This window comes from Diabrotica undecimpunctata, chromosome 8, assembly GCF_040954645.1.
Source record: "Diabrotica undecimpunctata isolate CICGRU chromosome 8, icDiaUnde3, whole genome shotgun sequence".
Classification (NCBI taxonomy): Eukaryota; Metazoa; Arthropoda; class Insecta; order Coleoptera; family Chrysomelidae; genus Diabrotica; species Diabrotica undecimpunctata.
Window position 1 is genome coordinate 67893978 of NC_092810.1, and position 18537 is coordinate 67912514.

General features: G+C 31.7%; 1 protein-coding gene across 1 annotated transcript in view; it reads right to left on the minus strand.

The window, feature by feature from the left end:
- Positions 1-9681: 9681 nt before the first annotated feature.
- LOC140447655 (uncharacterized) overlaps positions 9682-18537 on the minus strand; it is a 199869-nt gene continuing 191013 nt past the window's right edge. The window contains exons 7-10 of the mRNA XM_072540438.1: positions 16977-17474; positions 14615-14786; positions 11146-11376; positions 9682-9977 (exon numbers count right to left, since the gene is read on the minus strand). Of these exons, the coding sequence (XP_072396539.1) occupies positions 9774-9977; positions 11146-11376; positions 14615-14786; positions 16977-17474 (1105 nt within the window). The 3' untranslated portion in view covers positions 9682-9773. The remainder of the gene's footprint in view (positions 9978-11145; positions 11377-14614; positions 14787-16976; positions 17475-18537) is intronic.

Below are 18537 nucleotides of genomic sequence, written 5' to 3' on the forward strand. Positions count from 1 at the left end.
TTGTTCGTTACTTTGACAGTGAACAGACACATAAAGATTCAAAGTGTTCAGCCACAGAACAAATCAGCCATGACTAGGGTGACAGTGACAGTGTGACCAGGGGAGTTCGGGCAAAGGCTAAAAAAAATACCTGAAATCCGGGACATTTTAATGAAAAACGGGCAATTTTTTTATTTTTTTAAACAAGGACTGTATTACCATCATTTTATTGATTATTTAACATTTTTAATTTAATCCGGAAATCATTCTCAAAAAAGGAAAAATTAGAAAATCAACTGTTGTTGGATTTCCATGTTAATGTAACCTTAGGTTAATATAAGAATGTAATTATCATTACAACCAATTGTGGCATAATCCCATAAAAAATACAATTGTTAAACATGCCACAAGAAAACAGCTTCAAAACATTTAAAAATCAATCCATTCATATTTTAAATTGACCTCAACGAACAAAATATATTAATTTCTTGCACTGCTTATTTTTTAAAATCATATTTGTCTTGCGATGAAATTTGCTTTAACAATGACGGCGACTCTTTTAAAAACTTATAAAAATCAACACCAAGTCCAAAGCCTGTGTCATTTCAATTGCAGCTATTTCTTCAACAATTACAATTCAGGTTAGATTCAAATATTCAAGGCATGAAGTGATTAAAAGTAATTTTTGAACGCGTTTCTTGAGATGGTTTTACATTATGCAATTTTCATGCTAGACAAGAGCCAAGCAAGACAGATTATGCAGCAGGAAAAATTAAAACGTGTTCAATTTTTCATACTATTTTGCTGCAAGTTGCTATCAAAATTCATGTTGCCAATATATTAAAATTTATAGTTTAGAATAAAACTGAACATTATCACATATTATTGTGTAAGTTTATAATATTATTTATTCGATGTAATAATTTGTGATTTATATTTTAATATATTTAATGCTGGACTGAAATTTCCACGTGAAATATCTAAAGTGGTATCAAAAATTGCACAGAAATAGCTCTGATGTAAACAGGCTAGGCAAGAGATATGCCATGCAAGACAGACTTGCATAGCATGGGACTTGCATTGCCTAGATGTAAAGCTGATTTTACCTGATCAAGAATGAGCAACAACAAAACTCTCGAACATGGGTCCTTGAAAAAATCTTTCACTAATTTTGCGTTGTTTGAAGTTTCCAGAAAAACGCCTTTAATCCATCATAAAGTCGTAAGATTGATTGCACGCATGTGAACATTTCCAAAAAGCGAGTTTTCCCATAACTAAGAATTTTCTGGAATTCAACGTTTGCAGTTTCACAAAACTCTTTCAAATGTATGACACGAACAGTGAAACGATAAAAATGTGAATAAATTTTCACCATAATTAATTCCACGTCAAATGGTAACATATTGCAGCCACATTGCAAAGTGTTGTGAATAATGTGAGCCGCACAACCGATTCCCATCAAATTTGGATTCACCCGTGATTTTAGTTTGTAGTAAACATTGTTTTGCCCCCCTCAGTTTTTACCACCAAAATTAGTATTAGTATTATCGTAGCAGAATGAAACTAACTTTCTTGAGATGTTGTACTTTTCAAGAGTGTTTCTCAAGAGCTGTACAATAATATCAGATATTTTCCCATCTTCAGTCGTAAAATTCAATATTTTCGTCTTCAAGCCTTCTAATGGAACGAAATATCTCACCACAACCGGAAACATTTTTACTTTTCCATGGTTAGATGCATCGTTAATTATACTGACGTATATTGCGTTGTTCATTGCATCAACCAATTGATTTTCGATGTACGGACCAACGGCATTTTTAACAATTGCCTCACATTTAGTACGAGCTGACTGAAATTTGGTCAATCCAGAGCAATTCCGAAATATTTTCTATAAGCAATCAGCTGAGCGAAAGTTTTCATTTTCCTTAATCATATGATACGCCCAAACACCTTCCGGAGCTGCTGTCTCTAAATCAATATTGCTCGATGTTGCTGTTGCCTTGAAAAATTCAGTCAATTTTATGCTGCGTGCCGCGGAGCTAATACCTCTTTGGTGGTTTTCACTTTTGATGTGACTCACTACATCGGCTCTACCACTGTGGGCGATCGAAAATTTGGATCCACTAGTATCACATTTTATGTTACTGTTACTTTTTTTTTAAAAAATGGGAATTCTTCTTGCAATGTTTTATTAAAAGTGCAATAGCGTTTTCTCTTTTTACTTTATTGTTCTGGTTCCATATTAACAATAGAATGGAATGAAAAATGTAAAGTCAACCAAACAATGCTTCGGACCTTCGTAGATGACCAATAATCTATTTGAGGCTTCAAACTGATCAGTGACATAAAATAAATCTTTACATAAAATCATATTGCAACGCAGCAGATTTTATCTTAGTTTAAAGCACGTAACGGTTTGGAAATGAATCATTTATTCTTCAAGAATATAGAGCGAATAAAATCAAGAAGTTTGTTTACCTACTTAGAATGGTTGACAAAACCAAAAAAAAAATCATTTATCAGCAATCATCGTTGAATGCGGCACACCTCGGTCGGCATGATGTCTGTGTATACAAGACATGAATTGTTATCGTTTTTGAATAATCTTTTCGGAAGAGGATAATTAAAATACAGAAACGAAAAAAAGTGCACAGTTTGAGTTTTCCTAAACATAATACCACGATAAAATGCATGCGTTTTGGATGTGGTATTAGTATTACACTCTAGAAATTTTCGACTTTTCTTCGTCCCAACAATTCAATTTGATGTGATTCTTAGAAGAATAATGTATTTAAAATTTCAAAATAGAATTTTACCAAAAAGTTAAAAATTCGGATGGCCCGGAAGCCTTGTCCGGGACGCCGGGACGCGATTTCGTAATTCGGGCCATGTCCTGGATTTTCGGGATAGTTGGTCAGACTATCCATGACTCATGTTTAACCCGGTATCATCTTGCAAAAAGTTTTTGCTCGATGGCAAAAAGACAGCCCGGTATCCAACAGGGGAATTTTTTTTCCAGAGAGGTGTGGTGTGACCTTGGAGTGACAAACCCAGGCAGCAACTGAAAAAGTTGAAGAATCCCAAAAAATATTTTTACGTTTATTTTTTATTATTTTGTTATTTATCATTTTAGTTGTACAACTAAACTTTTACTTTCGTGCAGGTGCAGGCAGATCCTGTATAGACAGTATATTTTCTCTAAAGCAGGTTATTGGGGAAAGAGTAGCCTACAACCTTTCAACTCACGTACCTAGTCTTTATAGATCTAACAAAGGTATATAATAGTGTACCAGTCTCAATGCTCTGGGTAACAATGGAAAAATAAGTAATAAATATAAAAATATAAAAGCAGTACAACAGTTATAAATATATATCTTCTCACTAGAAGAAAACGAGGTAGACCAAGATGGTCATAGGGAGAAGATGTCGAAGACGCAATGACCGCCAGAGATTTAAAAACTAAAGATTGCTTCGACAGAAAACGTTAGGATGCGAGAAACGGGGACTGCTGTAGGGAAGGCTCGCCTAAATGATTATTTCCATTTATCAACGTTACTATAGAGCGTTCCACGTTAAGAAAATAACATTGCGGAGATAGGACCATGTATTTATTATGGACAATAAAAGCGCAGCGATGCCACGACGAACACAAGCGCGATTCAGGGTTGTATTATTTATATTTTAGTTTCCACAGACATGAATTAAAATTAATGTTTTTTAAAGTAATTGACCAAAAATGTCCATTCGAAACATAAGATGAAAAGTAGGGAAAATAATTTTAATTAAATAAACAGTGTTTACAAAGGATAATTTTATTTTATATTATTTTAATTATAGTAACGACAATTTATTTATTTTTCGGTGAGAATACCATATGCCATGAATCATGGAAATCAGTAGAAAATATTTCTTAGCTAAATCATGCATTTTGCCGGCTATTAAAGATAAGCAATTAAACGGACCGCTTTGCATATATCTAATTACTAATTGCAACTTAAAATAATACGGTGTGCGTATGTCAGCGATTTTATGTCGTTCCTGACTACATAAGGCTACATAAGGCTTTGCGGTTCTTTAGTAGTTATTCTGACTTTACAGTTAAATGTTAATTGAAAATGGAAATTCAAAAATTAAGCCAAGGGAATATCTTGGACACCCGTGCAAAACAAATTGTTTTAAATGTATTTAATTATCATCTAAATGTAAGAAGTGGTGAAAGTGTTAGAAGTTTAACCGATAAAGTAAGTGCTATGACGGGAGTAAGTTTTAGTACCTACTAATTCTAAAATACGCAAAGAAGTTACGGAAGGAGGACTAAGGCCCATAGAAAACGTACCACAAGTAGAGTGAACAGCAGAAAGTTCACTTACGATGTAGCAGTTCGTACGCAGCTACGTGCCATCGTGCATAGTTTTTTCTTTAAAAATTTACCGCCGAGATTGAACAAAGTTTTTGCACTGCAGTTAAAAAAGACATAAGATTTGGCAAACATGTTGCGCACAACAATATGGAGAATACTCCTTGAAATGAACTTTGTTTTTTTTTCAAACGAGAAGTAAAGTTAAGCATGATTGAACGGCACGATATTCTAAAATGGAGGCATCAGTATTTGCGTAACACAAAAAAATTTCGTTCTCAAAGATACATCGTTGAGTCGTTTATTTGGACGAAACTTGAGTGAATGTTGGACATAGTGTTTCCAAAGAATGAAAGGACCTCTCAGTGACTTTAACCAGGGATGCTTTTGTTAAGGGGTTGTCAACAAGCCTAAAACAGCCGACACAACGAGGCCCCCATTTGTTATCGTGCATGCGGGTAGCGAATTGGGCTTTGTAGAAGGTGCTGCTTTTTGGTTTTTAGCTAAAAAAAACTCAGCGGACTATCATGATGAGATGGATGGTCCTATATTTGAACAATGATTTAAGGAAAAGCTGCTTCATAATCTTCCAGAGAAAACTGTTGTGGTGATGGAAAACGCTTCGTACCATTCGAGGAGAAAATAAGTAATTCCGACACAAGCCTTCAATAAAGATCAAATTAAGGTATGGTTGCTAGAGAAAGATATCTTTTTTGAAGAAGATTATTTAAAATCAGAACTCATGGAATAGCACGATAATAAGCAAACATCGCAAGAGATAAATCATTAATCAGCAGAAGAAGTATCGGCCGACCACGCAAAAATATGGAGTGACAACCTTCCATGGAGGTATCAATCCGCCAATGAACAAGCATGATTGCTTATAAAGAGGAAGAAGAATAGGAAGATAAAATATAATTTTGATGCGCCGAAATTTATTGCGACACGCTGTATATTTCAAAATAATTTTAAAATGTAGATTTATCAACATACAAACTAATAATTTAAAATTTTTTAAATTTTTTTACTCTTTCGCTGTAATCTTCCGTTCCGTTAGTGGTGATTCACCTTGTATGCAAGGAAAAATTTTTATGTATGTAATTGTTGTTATTTACTTACATGAAAATAAAATTAAAGCTGCACTTGTCTTTTTTTAGTTACATCTTATCTGAAACGTTTATAAATATGTAATGTTAAACAATAGTAAAATTTAACTATTTTTATTAGTCCTATAATAATTACATACCTATATCTGTCAATTAAAGAAACAAGTATTTATACTGCATTATTTTGTATTCAACTATACGTATCCTTTTATTAGTGAAATTAATTAACTACAACTACACAGTGCTGAATACGGCTCTGATTAGAATGAATCATATATCGACAATCTAATAGCAACACTTGCCTGAGAGTTTTGGCAACACTGATCTCCATAAGCGCAATGTTATTTTCTTAACTTGAAACAAAGTATAGTAGAAAATGATGAAAATGTAACATTTTTGACTGCAGAGGAAACCACTTTATTTACCAACTCAGAGTCTAGTGAAATAAATTTCATAATAGACAGTTTTACTACTAGTAACTTAGTTACGAAGGATACTGAAAGGTTTTTAGATAATATCATTAGTGGCAACAATGTGCTTTAAATCTACAAGCAGCAAATGATAAACAAATTGAGATGAAAAATGTATGGATATGGAATCAATTTTCATGTAGTATAATTTTGTGTAAAGAAAATGGAATAAGCAGGTCTTCAAATTGTATTCAAAAGAGAAATAGGTCTAAATAATAAAAGGAAATAACTTGTATATTGTTAAATTAATATGTAAACATCTATCAGAAGCACAAATCACAGCTATTGAACGTGGTGTTATTGCATAGGAAAATGAGTCATTCTGCAACGTATCCCGTATCTAATATAGGTGTGTGACATATTTTTCAAAAGGAAAACAATCACTATTACCAATTCACAGTATTGATAGTGAAAGAAAAGCAAAAATAATTTTAGACGTTGTGTCAACAGATGTGCGTGGTCCCACAGATCCTGTAACTCATGATAATAAAAAGTGATTTGTTACGTTTATAGAACATTATTTACATTTTTGTATATGTTATTTGATTGAAAAGAAATTTGAAGTAATAGATACATTCAAGGAATATACTGATATGGTCACTGCTAAATTTAATGTAAAAATTAAACGAATAAGGTGTGAAAATGAAGGTAAATACTACTCAAAAGTTTTTAAAAGATTACGTTCAAATATTGGGATTAAAATTAAGTATAAAGTACCTAGGAATCCAGAACAAAATGGTGTTTCTGAACGAAGAGAATCATTATGAAAAAGACAAGATGTTTAATTTTTGATTAAAATTTAGATAAAAGCATGTGGGGTGAAGCTGAGAGAGTAGTAGCATACTTAATTAACAGAATTGGAACTCAAAAATTATCTCATTACAAAACACCTGCTGAAATTTGGTATGGTTAAAAGGCAAATATGGAAAAGATAAAATTATTTGGTTGTAATGCTATAAACATAATTTAATTCCTGAACAGAACAAGAAATCTACATTTGATCCTCATCGTGAAAAGCTATATATGGTTGGTTATTCAGATAATTCAAATTGAAAATGGAGTGGAAATATTCCAGGATCACTGAACAAAAAATATACAGGAAGAAGTAATTGATGAAATTAATGAAAATGGCAGAAGTACAAGAAATAAACAGAGATTAACATATCTTGAAGACTACAACTGTGAGTATGATTCAGAGACACATTTACTAGAGTAGGACATTTTCTTGATGATGTTCCCGAGACTCTCAAAGACGTGGAATGGAAACAAGCAATCAGCGATGAACTTCGGTCACTGGAAGAAAACAATACATGGACTTTGGTGAAACAAACAGAAAGTGTAAGTGAATTAGACTCAAAGTGGATGTTTCGTGAAAAAGAAGTAAACGGAAAGTTTGTCAAGAAAGCTAGATTGATAGCTAGAGGCTTCCAACAGTGTAACTTTAGTGAAAATGTATATGCATCAGCAGCAAGAATGGCTACAATTAGAGTATTACTTTTATTGTATGTAGAATATGACCTTTTTGTAAAACAGCTAGATATTTTCCATAAAGGAAAGTCCTCTTTACTTTATGGAACGTTGAAAGAACCAGTATATATGTATCAACCAGAACTACTTGAAGGATATGATAAAAATTTAATTTAACAGAAAAGTAAATCATTGTATAGTTTAAAAGAAGTTCCAAAATGTTGGAACTCACTTTTTCATAAAAGTCTAACTGATCTTAGTCTTCAAAAATCTAGGAAGAATCTTTGTTTGTATTATAACAATTTTACATGTTTACTTGTGTACATTGATGATTTGATATTATTTTCAAAAGTAGAAATAATATTATTTTTATAAAAACTGAGATAAAGAACAAATTTAAAATGAGAGTTTGGTAATAAAAAATTATTATTTTTAGGTTTACATAAAGTTAAATTGGATATAAAGTTTACATTTGACAAAAAGAATTAATTAAGAAAATCTTGCGCATATTTAATACGAGTAATTGTAAAATGTTAGATATTTCAAAACAACCTAAATTGGCTATTCCATTGGTTGTCTTTTGTACGTGATACTAGACTGTATGCCAGATTTAAGTTTTTATATGTCATATTTCAGTCAATTTCAAAATAATTACACCAAAGAACATTGCAAAAATTTGAACAATATTTTGAGATACTTGACTTCTACAGAAAATTATTTTTTGAGATTTGTTAAAGGTAGAAACAAAGAGATATAGTATCCTATGTTACAGCAGATTTTGTAAACAATTAAATTGGCAGAAAAAGTATTAGGGGTTAAGCTATAAAGCTTAACAATAATCTTTTTTAAAATTAAAAAGCAAAGTGTAGTGTTTATCTAGTGCAGAGGCCGAATATATGGCATTATCTTCATGTGGAATAGAAAGTTTGTTCTTTAGTCTGATGTTGGAATAGATTTTTAAAATTATGTATAATAACTTGTGTATGAAAACCACCAATTATTATGATGACTTCTGCATTGGAATCAAAAAGAACTAAACATATTGAACTTAAAAATTAATGGGAAAATCCCAGTAGTTGACTGTATGCCATCGTTTAAAAAAACATACAGAAGTTAAAACACTTCACCATTGTATTTAGGTATATAAAAACATATAGTTAAAACTTTTACAAGTGTCGTCAAAATTTATACAGTAGGTAGCATAACGTTTTCGATCTATCTATCTATCAGATGTTCTGATTAGATCGAAAACGTTATGCTACCTACTGTATAAATTTTGACGACACTTGTAAAAGTTTTAACAATATGCTTTTATATACCTAAATACAATGGTGAAGTGTTTTAACTTCTGTATGTTTTTTTATATTGAACTTAATTTTATTAGAGATTGTTTGGAAAAGGAACTCATTGCTTTAAAGTATGTAACGTCTTATCAGCAAGAGACTGACATTTTTACAGTCATTGTCAAAAGCTAAATTCACCTGTTTTAGCGAACTTTTAAATGTTGTTAAGTTCTAATAGTTTTGTAGTTAAGCTAACATAGAATTGCAGAAGGGTGTTGGTTACATTTCTATATTGGATCTTTTTATTGTTACGGGTTAGCACTACCTGTGCATGACAAGTTTGTCAACAAGTAGCTCATATTGTAACCAGGCATTATTGTTATAATAAAAACACTTACATTCGTCAACCTATCCTTTATAATATTCCATCTAAGTAGATTCTTTCCCACCACGTATCCTTAAAGCGACTTTCTATGCAAGACCACATTCCACCAGAATACCTACATAATTCAAGTTCGAATAGCATGCTCCTGGGTTCAATAAGCATGCTCCTGGGATAAAAATCCTATTGAACATGGCTGGAACTATCTAGGAAGATGTAACAACAAGCAACAGACTACCTATGAATAAGAATGAACTTCGTGTTGCGCTTACAGATAAGTGGGAACACTTCGGAAATTCAAAGTTGAAATCGAAACGTAAAAATAAACGTATTTGCTACTGAAATTTTGGTTATTTCATATTAAAGATAGTACATAATACTAATATGACACAAAAATAGCTTTCGAACAATATTATATTTGTTATTTAATCACTTAAACACGTTTCAGTGTTTTCCTGTAGCAAGTTCTATTTTTTACTAGCTTATAATAATAGAAGACATTTCAATAAATTTTCTTATTGCGTGCTTAATTTTTCCTCCCATTTTCCCCAGTTTTTTCTCTCGCTTTCGCTAAAAAAGGTTCTGTAAATTACCTAAACCTAACTAATTACGTAAAAAAACTAAAAAAGTTTTTTGAATGCATTTTATTAAAATCGTATCAAAAATACTTTACATGTAATAATTTACAACAAAAATAAAACATTTTGTAAAAATAGATTATGTATTAAACTACCTATTCCATTCAAGAAGCTTATCCAATATGACATTAGAATCTTCAGATCCATACATTTCTATTTTTTTGTCAAATCCAACGAGATTCTCAGGAGTATTTAAAACAGTCTCTAGAAAGGCAAGAAACATGTAAGTCTCCGTAAACATGTTTAAAAATCTTCTTATTCCTTTTGATTTTGCATTTTTCAAAAACTCTTCTTTCTAAAAACACAAAAGAATACAATTAAATAATGTGGATATATTTCACTATTTGTATCAATAAAAACGAATTTACAACACAATAGTAAAACCAGTATTAACCTATGGAGCTAAACTCTGGCAATTAACCAAGAAGTACAACGCTAAATTTGTAGCCGCTGAGATGGATTTTTGGAGGAGGTCAGCAAGAAGATCTAGACTAAAACACATAATAAATGACGATATTAGACAACAAATGGGAATAGAAAGAATAATCATAGATGACATCGAAAGACAACAGCTAGTATCCCCAAAATCCCCAAAAAAGTGTTAGAATGGAAAATGAGGAAGACCAGCAACCACATGGATGAAGGGCATCTACAGGGTGATATCAGAAAGAAATTCAAGAGATAATTACTGCCACAGTAGAAAGGAGTGCGATTAGGAATGGAAAGGCGTATATCGGTATAAAACCTGTTTAATATATTATATGTATCAATAAACATAAATGCGCAAATGCAATAAATTATCAGCATAAATCATAAGTTTCATAAGTATCTTCGAAGAAGTGACTTGGGCAATACTTCTTCTGTTTGTAATAGGAACTGGACCCACAACATTCGGTGTCACAAGCGGATTCACAAGGGCACTCACTCAAAACCTACTATGCCGCCTAGTTTAAATATATAAATATCATTAAATATCTGTTCTAGTATAGACAGAACTTTATATTCTGCAAACTTTTATGAATATCATGTGGGCCGGGGACTTAACCTGCTTTTTTAATTAATCTCATGTGATGTTAAAGAAACGAAGAAGATTGAAGATGACTAAATCGTTCGAAAGGTTTGGGTGTGAGTGAAAAAAACATTCGTATGTTTAATATTTTAAACAAGACAGGGTTACTTTTGGACATTATTTAATTATTATTAGTGTTTAAAAATTATTAGTTATTAGAAATTCGAATAAAATTATTAGTTAATCAATAGAGAACTAATTTTAGTAACAAAACATAAATAATTAGCGTTCTTATAGAAATTCTTTTGAAAAGATATGATATAGTTATACTTCTTTTTATAGGACGACAGATCTAGCAAGGTGGAGATCGAAATAAGGAATGCGGCAGAAACTGTAGAACATACATACGCATGATAGACTTTTTTTTTTATAAATAAATAAATAATATATATACCTGAAAAACTCCATCCCTAAAATACTTCTTATAATCCTTGAAACACATGATAAATACTTGAAGGTAAGCGTCGCTTAAATACACCGAACGAACGTATTCCAACGAAGTTGCGGCTTTGTTAGCTAACATAATACTTCTTCTCCATACTTTCTGCATACTTCCAGCCAATATTTTATTTTCGTCTCCTTCTTCTCTTTGCACTGTACCAGTATCTAAATCTACAACGATACCCTAAAACATTAACAAAAATTAGTGCACGAATTTTTTTGGGATGGCTAAGTGTTTTCAAATCTTAATATTTGTGTTATATGATTTAAATTAAAATTTTTGATCTAAAGGTTCCAATTATTATTTGTCCAAATTCTGGTTATTATTTTGAATGCAATATTCTGTAAATAAAGATTGTAGCATTTTTGTCCACCCTGTATACTATATAAATTTCATAAGAATTGCGTTTTAGATCTTTGAAAGAGAATAAATATAATCCAATTTTTTATTTATATTGGCAAATGCCGCTGGGCGAATCCAATCGCTTTTTCTTTCTTATCCCACGAATGATATGATATCTTCATCTTACATGATAATAAAATAATAACTGAATTAAACAACTAAACAGCCTGCTCAAGATCCAAAGTTAGGATAAATGGCACCGCAGCGAGGAACATTTCAGTGTGCTTTCCATTTGGCAGTCGGGATGGGAGGTCGAATTCTGACTTTGAGGGTATATCGGCCTCATTAGCAGCATATTTTTGTCAATGTTAGTGTGTTTAGGAAAGTGTTTGTGGTTTTATTATTTTTTTTTGGGAGCTATTATGGTTTTCTTAATTTCTGGTTTATCTCTTGTTATCAAGATGATAAAACATGTCCACTTACAAGAGCAAAGCTGAAATAGTGGCCTCAATTCTATGCTTTCCTATGGTAGGTTTAGTTCAGAAGTAATCCTGGGAAGTGGTTCATCCAGTTATTCGTCGTTAAATGAAGACGTATAGACTACCACCAAAGTGTATGGTGAAACAAGCATAATTCACTTTAAGTTTTTTAATCTATTTTTGGTATTTCTGAAAATTAACAAAAGTTGAAATTTTCTTAATATACCCTTTCAAATATCCAGTGGACAGTGAAGTGTTAAAAAGAAGTATCAGTATGTCGGGGGTATATTTTTTATTTTCTTGTATGTGTAGAAATTTAATAATCAATATAATGAGGACTATAGTGCACCTGAAAGACTCCCTAATTTTCCTTTTTCTTCTCCATTGCACTCTCCATTATTGGAGGTGTGCGATCACTATATCAAAATGTTCTCTATTCTGCGCCACTATTAGTAATTGTTGAACGTTCATACCCGTTAAAGCTCTGATATTGCCAAGCCATGACATGACTCTTCTGCCTACTCGTCTTCGGTCCTCTATCTTCCCTTCAATTATTATTCGTAGCAGGTTATATTTGTCATCTCTCATTATGTGGCCTAGGTACGAGGTCTTTCTTTCCTTTTCTCTTTAATAATGTGGATAATTTTCCACTAGAGATATTTCAATGAGATCGTGAGATGACTTTATCATTATTGATCTTTAAAAGAATATGGAACGAAGAAATTATTCCCGAAGAGTGGAAGAAATGACTAGTGATCAATATGAAGAAGGGTGATGTGTCATTAGTTCAAGTATTTCGTCTGTCTCTCTTTTTATCATGACATAATTGTTTTAATTCACACTTTTTTATTCTGAACGGAGAGTTTTGTTTCGATCCCATATTTATTTTTTTTTTGTTCTTCACTAAGTATAAAAACTTCCCAGTAAATATAATTTACAATGAATTTCAATATCGGCCACTAAACTTTTAGAAAAAGCACCCTGTGTCTGTTACGCAATATATTTTTTTAAACTATTGCGTTATAAAATATTATGTAACAGTTTTGATAACAAATTATAAAATAGTTATTATAAAGGCAAATATACTTAAGGGATGGACAATAATTGTATTTTGGATTTATTAGTAATATTTGAGTAGAAAAGGATATATTTATCAGTGGCAGACTAAGACTAAAGCGGGCCCTAGGCAAAAATATAATTCCGGGCCTATTTTTCAATCATGACACATACTTTGCTTTTGATAGTTTGGTTTTAAAGCATATAATATGCAAAGCATAAATAATATACACGTACAAAAATTAAAAAAGCATAATTTAACGAAACAAAACAATAATACTTCTAAATAGTAATAATACTACTACAAAAATATACCCATATTGACTATATTGCCTTTTTTGTCACTTTTAATTTTGCAAGCTCGTCAATTAGTTTGTCATAACTAATTATTATTTAATAACTCTTTTTCTATATAAAGTAATGATAAACTATTAAATATTTTTGTTGGCCTAATGTGTTTCTTAATTTTTTTTATTCTGGCCATTACCGAGAATGATCTTTCACCTCTTGCATTGCTTATTGGAAGAGTTAAATAAATTCTCAGAATTGTATTTAAATTTGGGAATGCTGCAATAATATTATTTTCCTGAATAAATTATCACATGGATACAGGCGAAATAATTTTTTCTTTACTTATAAAAGTCTTCAATTGTAATACCTCATTTTTTAGTTTTGCTACGTTTAAATCTTGTTCCTAAAATTTTAATTCCTCTATTGAAGAGTCACTAACATCAATATCATGAAAAATTGTTTTGAATTTGTTGTTATTTGTTTTATATCCCTCAAATCTTTTTCAATATTTCTAATTAAAAAATCTTATACAACAAAAAAATAGAAACTTTAAAATGTTATTTGTCACTGAATCGTGTTTCAAGTTCTGGAATTTTATTATGAAATAGTATACATAATTTCTGCCGTTTTTTATTATTAGTTTATGCAAAATCTTTAATATTTCTCTGCTTCTTGTTCTAAATTGTCAAAATCTTCCCTTTGTATGAAATATATTAATGAATCATATATTAAAACTGCTGTATTCAGGGATTCATCCTTTTGTTAGAGAGTGTTGTTTGAAACATTTATTATCTCTAAAATCTTTTCTGATATGGTAAGTAACAGTACATACTCAAAAGTATCAAGTTTTTAATGTAAACCGGTAGCTTCAGATCTTGTTAATGGTTTTTCATCTTTGTTTGAGGAAAAATGATTTATCTTTAAGGATTTCACATCATCGGAGCGAGCAGACCACCTGGCGTTACAAATGGGTTTAATACTCAAGTGCTCTTACAAAAATTTTGTAATGCATTCCACCTATTGGTGTAGAACTTGTATCTGGTCACAGTGATATTGATGTATAATTTGAATGTTTTAGCAATAATTATGAATATCACGTTTTTAAGTTATATAAAAATAATAATTTGAAAGAATTATAAAAATTAAAAACTCAATTTTCGTTCCTAAAAATTACGGGCTCTAGGCACGTGCATAGGTTGCCTAGGCCTTAGCCCGCCCCTGATATTTATGAATCATATATTAATATTACTTACATTCTCAATTTGGTAATTTTCAACAACGGATCTGGACAGTACTCCACATAGTACGGGTGTTGGACTTTCCACGATGTCCCACAACGATTCTGGGAGAATTGGTATGCATGTATGATGCCACGTAAAAGGATATAGAATACTTTGAAGTGAGTCTATACACGACGAAAGATTACTAAAAATATATAAAAGTTTATGTATCGTATCACATTAAATTAATAACTAAAATAAATTAGCATCTATCTAGATTTCGTGAAGCCATTTTTCTGTGGCATATTACAGTTGCATTCTTCTGGGGATAACATTATTATTTGAATTATGTGTTTAGTATGATGAAAACTTTTCGTCAAAAAAGGTCTTGGAAAAGGAGAAGCACTAACTTGCATTCTATTCAGTCTAGCCCTAGAATATATTATAAAAAATCCCAAAAAGGTGACAATAGAAAATAAGAGCGTACAGATTATGGAATATGCAGATTCAACATGAATCAACTTCTTCAGGTGCCATCTTAACTACGGTTGTTGGCAATCATCATAGCTATTTTAATTTTTGAGGCAGTAGTTCTAAATAGTTGTTTTGAGCTGCATCCAAACTATTCTCTCAGGTTCTTAAGCCATGAAATTCGACTTCTTCCGATGCTTCTTCTGCCATCTATCTTTCCTTGCATTAAAAGTCGCAGGATGCCATACTTCTCGCCCCGCATCACATGTCTGAGATACTTTAGCTTTCTTTCTATAATTGTAAGTTCAACTTCCTTTTCTTTACCTATTCTTCTCAGTACTTCATTATTCGTAACTCTATCTACCCAGGAAACCCTTATAATTCTTCTATAGGTCCACATTTCAAAGGCGTTGAGTCGTCTCATTGTGTCTAGATTTAACGTCCATGATTCCACTCTATAGTATAGTATACGTACATTTTGTTAGGCGTACTTTAAGAGCTAATGTTAAATCTTTGCCACATAGGACCTTTTTCATTTTCATATAATTAGAACGTGCTTTTTCGTTTCTGACTTTGATTTCTGCAGTGTAGTCATTATTTTCTGTTATAAGTGTTCCTAGGTAAGTGTAAGTGTACTTTTTTACTCTTTCGATCTGCTGGCCCTCTACTATCAAGATTTCGTTGGTATTATGGTTGTTTTTACAAATTTTCATAAACTTCGTCTTTTTGATATTGAGCGAGAGTTAGTACTCCCTACTACACATTACTTACGAGTCTTTCCAGATCTTGTAAACTATCCGCTATTATTACTGTATCATCTGCATATCTCATGTTGTTAACTAAGACTCCATTTATTCTTATGCCGACTGTTTCATCTTCCAGAGTTTCTCGAATTACCTCTTCAAAATAAGCGTTATAATAGTAACTAGTAAGTAATAGAGGTGATAGTATGCAGCCTTGCCTGACTCCTCTCATTATTTCCATTTCTTCAGATGCCTCTTTTTCAATTCGTACTATTGCTCGCTGATTGTAAGCCTTAAATCTCTTTCATTTAGGTTTTTATTTTTTTAGAATTTCCATGAGTCGGTCATGTTTTACTTTATCAAACGCTTTATTGTAGTCTATAAAACAGACGTAAAGAGGACGGTTAACATCCAAACATCTCTGCGTCAGCACGATGAAGGAGAATAGTGCCTCTCTGGTACCCATACCATTGCGGAACCCATATTGTGTGTCACTAATATCCAACTCCAGTTTAGAGTGAATTCTGGCGTGGATAATTTTCAACAGAATTTTCAAGGTATGCGACATTAAGCTTATGGTTCGATAGTCACTGCACTCTTTGGCATTCACTTTCTTTGGCAAACACACAAATTCTGATGTCAACATTTCGCTAGGGATGATTCCCGTAGTATAGATAGCGTTGAACAGTTCTACTATTATGTCCAGGTTTTTCTCGTTGACCAACGTTAACATGAACCCTATTGAGAGCATATGGGGACTAACCGAGTGAGTTATTACCAAACTGCTAATCTGAGTGATCTACCAAACTGAGTGATCACTACCAAACGCCAGTTAATTGAAGTTCTCATTAAAGGATGGTATCACAATACAGACCTAAAAAATATTGCATATAGAGCATACCTCGACGTCTAGAAACTATAATTAAAGCAAGAGGTGACATCACTAAATATTAGTGAAAAACTTAAGAGTAGTTTGATTGCACCACAACCAATTTTTTATAACAACTGTACATAAGGTTGAAATAGCCTTGATGATATCGAATCTCCGATATAAAAGGAACATAAAGACGAACAGGATAAGTGGTAAAAGCTGCTATTTTGTGTTAACAGCTACTTCTATGGTGCCAACTTATTGAGTATTTAACACATTTTTTTAATTAAATAAAATTGGGATTACTTACCTCATCATAGAACTGATAAGTATAACTTTTCTTTCCAACAACATCGAAGAAAATATCTTCAATAATACTTCCGAAGGCAATTGATGCAACTTCTTGAGATCAGAGTCCTCATATCTAGTATCAGGATGAAGCGTTAATACCAGTTCATTCTTTTCTTCGCTTTGTACTATATAACTAGGTATCGAACAAAGATTTTTCATATCATCCCCATTAATGAATATTTGTTCTGAAAGTCTCCGACTTCCTGCATAATCCCCAGTTCTGTTTACGTGAATGTATGAATCTAATTCAACGGATTCTTCTAAGTTTTCCTTAGTGCTATTTTCTTTATTATTTTCAGTCTTGTAAACATTTGGTTCTATATCATTGAGGTTTATCCTTATTGAGTCTCCATGTTTGGGAAATTTTTGATTGTAGAATTGATTGATTAATTCGTCTCTATATTTGTTCGGAATTCCGTGCCTCGATTCTAGTTCAACTAAAATCTTCTTATAAAACCTAGAACATAAAAATAAATTCAAGATCTATACGATTAGTTCACCAAACATTATATATTATTAAAGAAAGATACATTACCACGAGGAATTAAAATGGATACAATGTAAGGTTTCAAATAAATTTATTCTAATTATACTCAAAATTTGATAGTACTATTTGGTGGGGTGCGACTATATACTGATTTATTTATTATCACGCAAATTCGCTTCTCAATTAATATTTCTGCCACTAACACATATTATAGATAAAGTGTAGATTCGTCGTGTTGGTAAATTTACTATTTACCACGTATCAGTACAGTCAATATGTACTTGCAGGTCACGGGATGGGCAGCGAGAGAATTATCTTTTTCGATAGTAATAAAATACTTAATGGCAACTACGTAATCTCGAAGGTAAACAAACAATGAAATCGGATAAGTCGCCAGTATTTAATAAACACAAGAGAGTAAAATGAAGACGAAACCAACTTTCAGTAGATCTGGTAGAAGATAAATGGTGTTGCGTTACTTGTGAGAGAAAAAAAATGATCAAATCGATATATGAAGGATTGGGTAGAGACAATACAGATATGTTGATAGAGAATTTGCAGCATTGTGTGAAGATTTGATGAAAGTATCGAATTTTCCGAATAATTCAAGGTAATACAAACCTTAAAAAACTGATTCACGAAGGATGTACGAATATTGTATTAAACAGTGTCAAAAAAAAAAATATAATCAGAAGAAAAATTCACGAATTTTATTTAAGGAACGAAATCACCACGCTAAAAGCTATTTAACAGAAATGAATGCAGATTGTATTTTAAATAGGGTATTACCCTATTGTAAGACTTAAAACTGTAAATATATACAAACAATATTAAACTTTTAGGGAATTAGACAGAATACTACCTAAAATAAATGTTCGATATGTAAAGAGAAATCTGAATCGAGAAAGATAAACTTATAGTGTTATGGCGGAAGAAGAATTTACAAAAAATTCAAACAAATAAACATAAGAGTATTCGTTGATCTTCATAATGCATATGATATAAAACCTAGAAAAATTCTGTGGTGGACTAA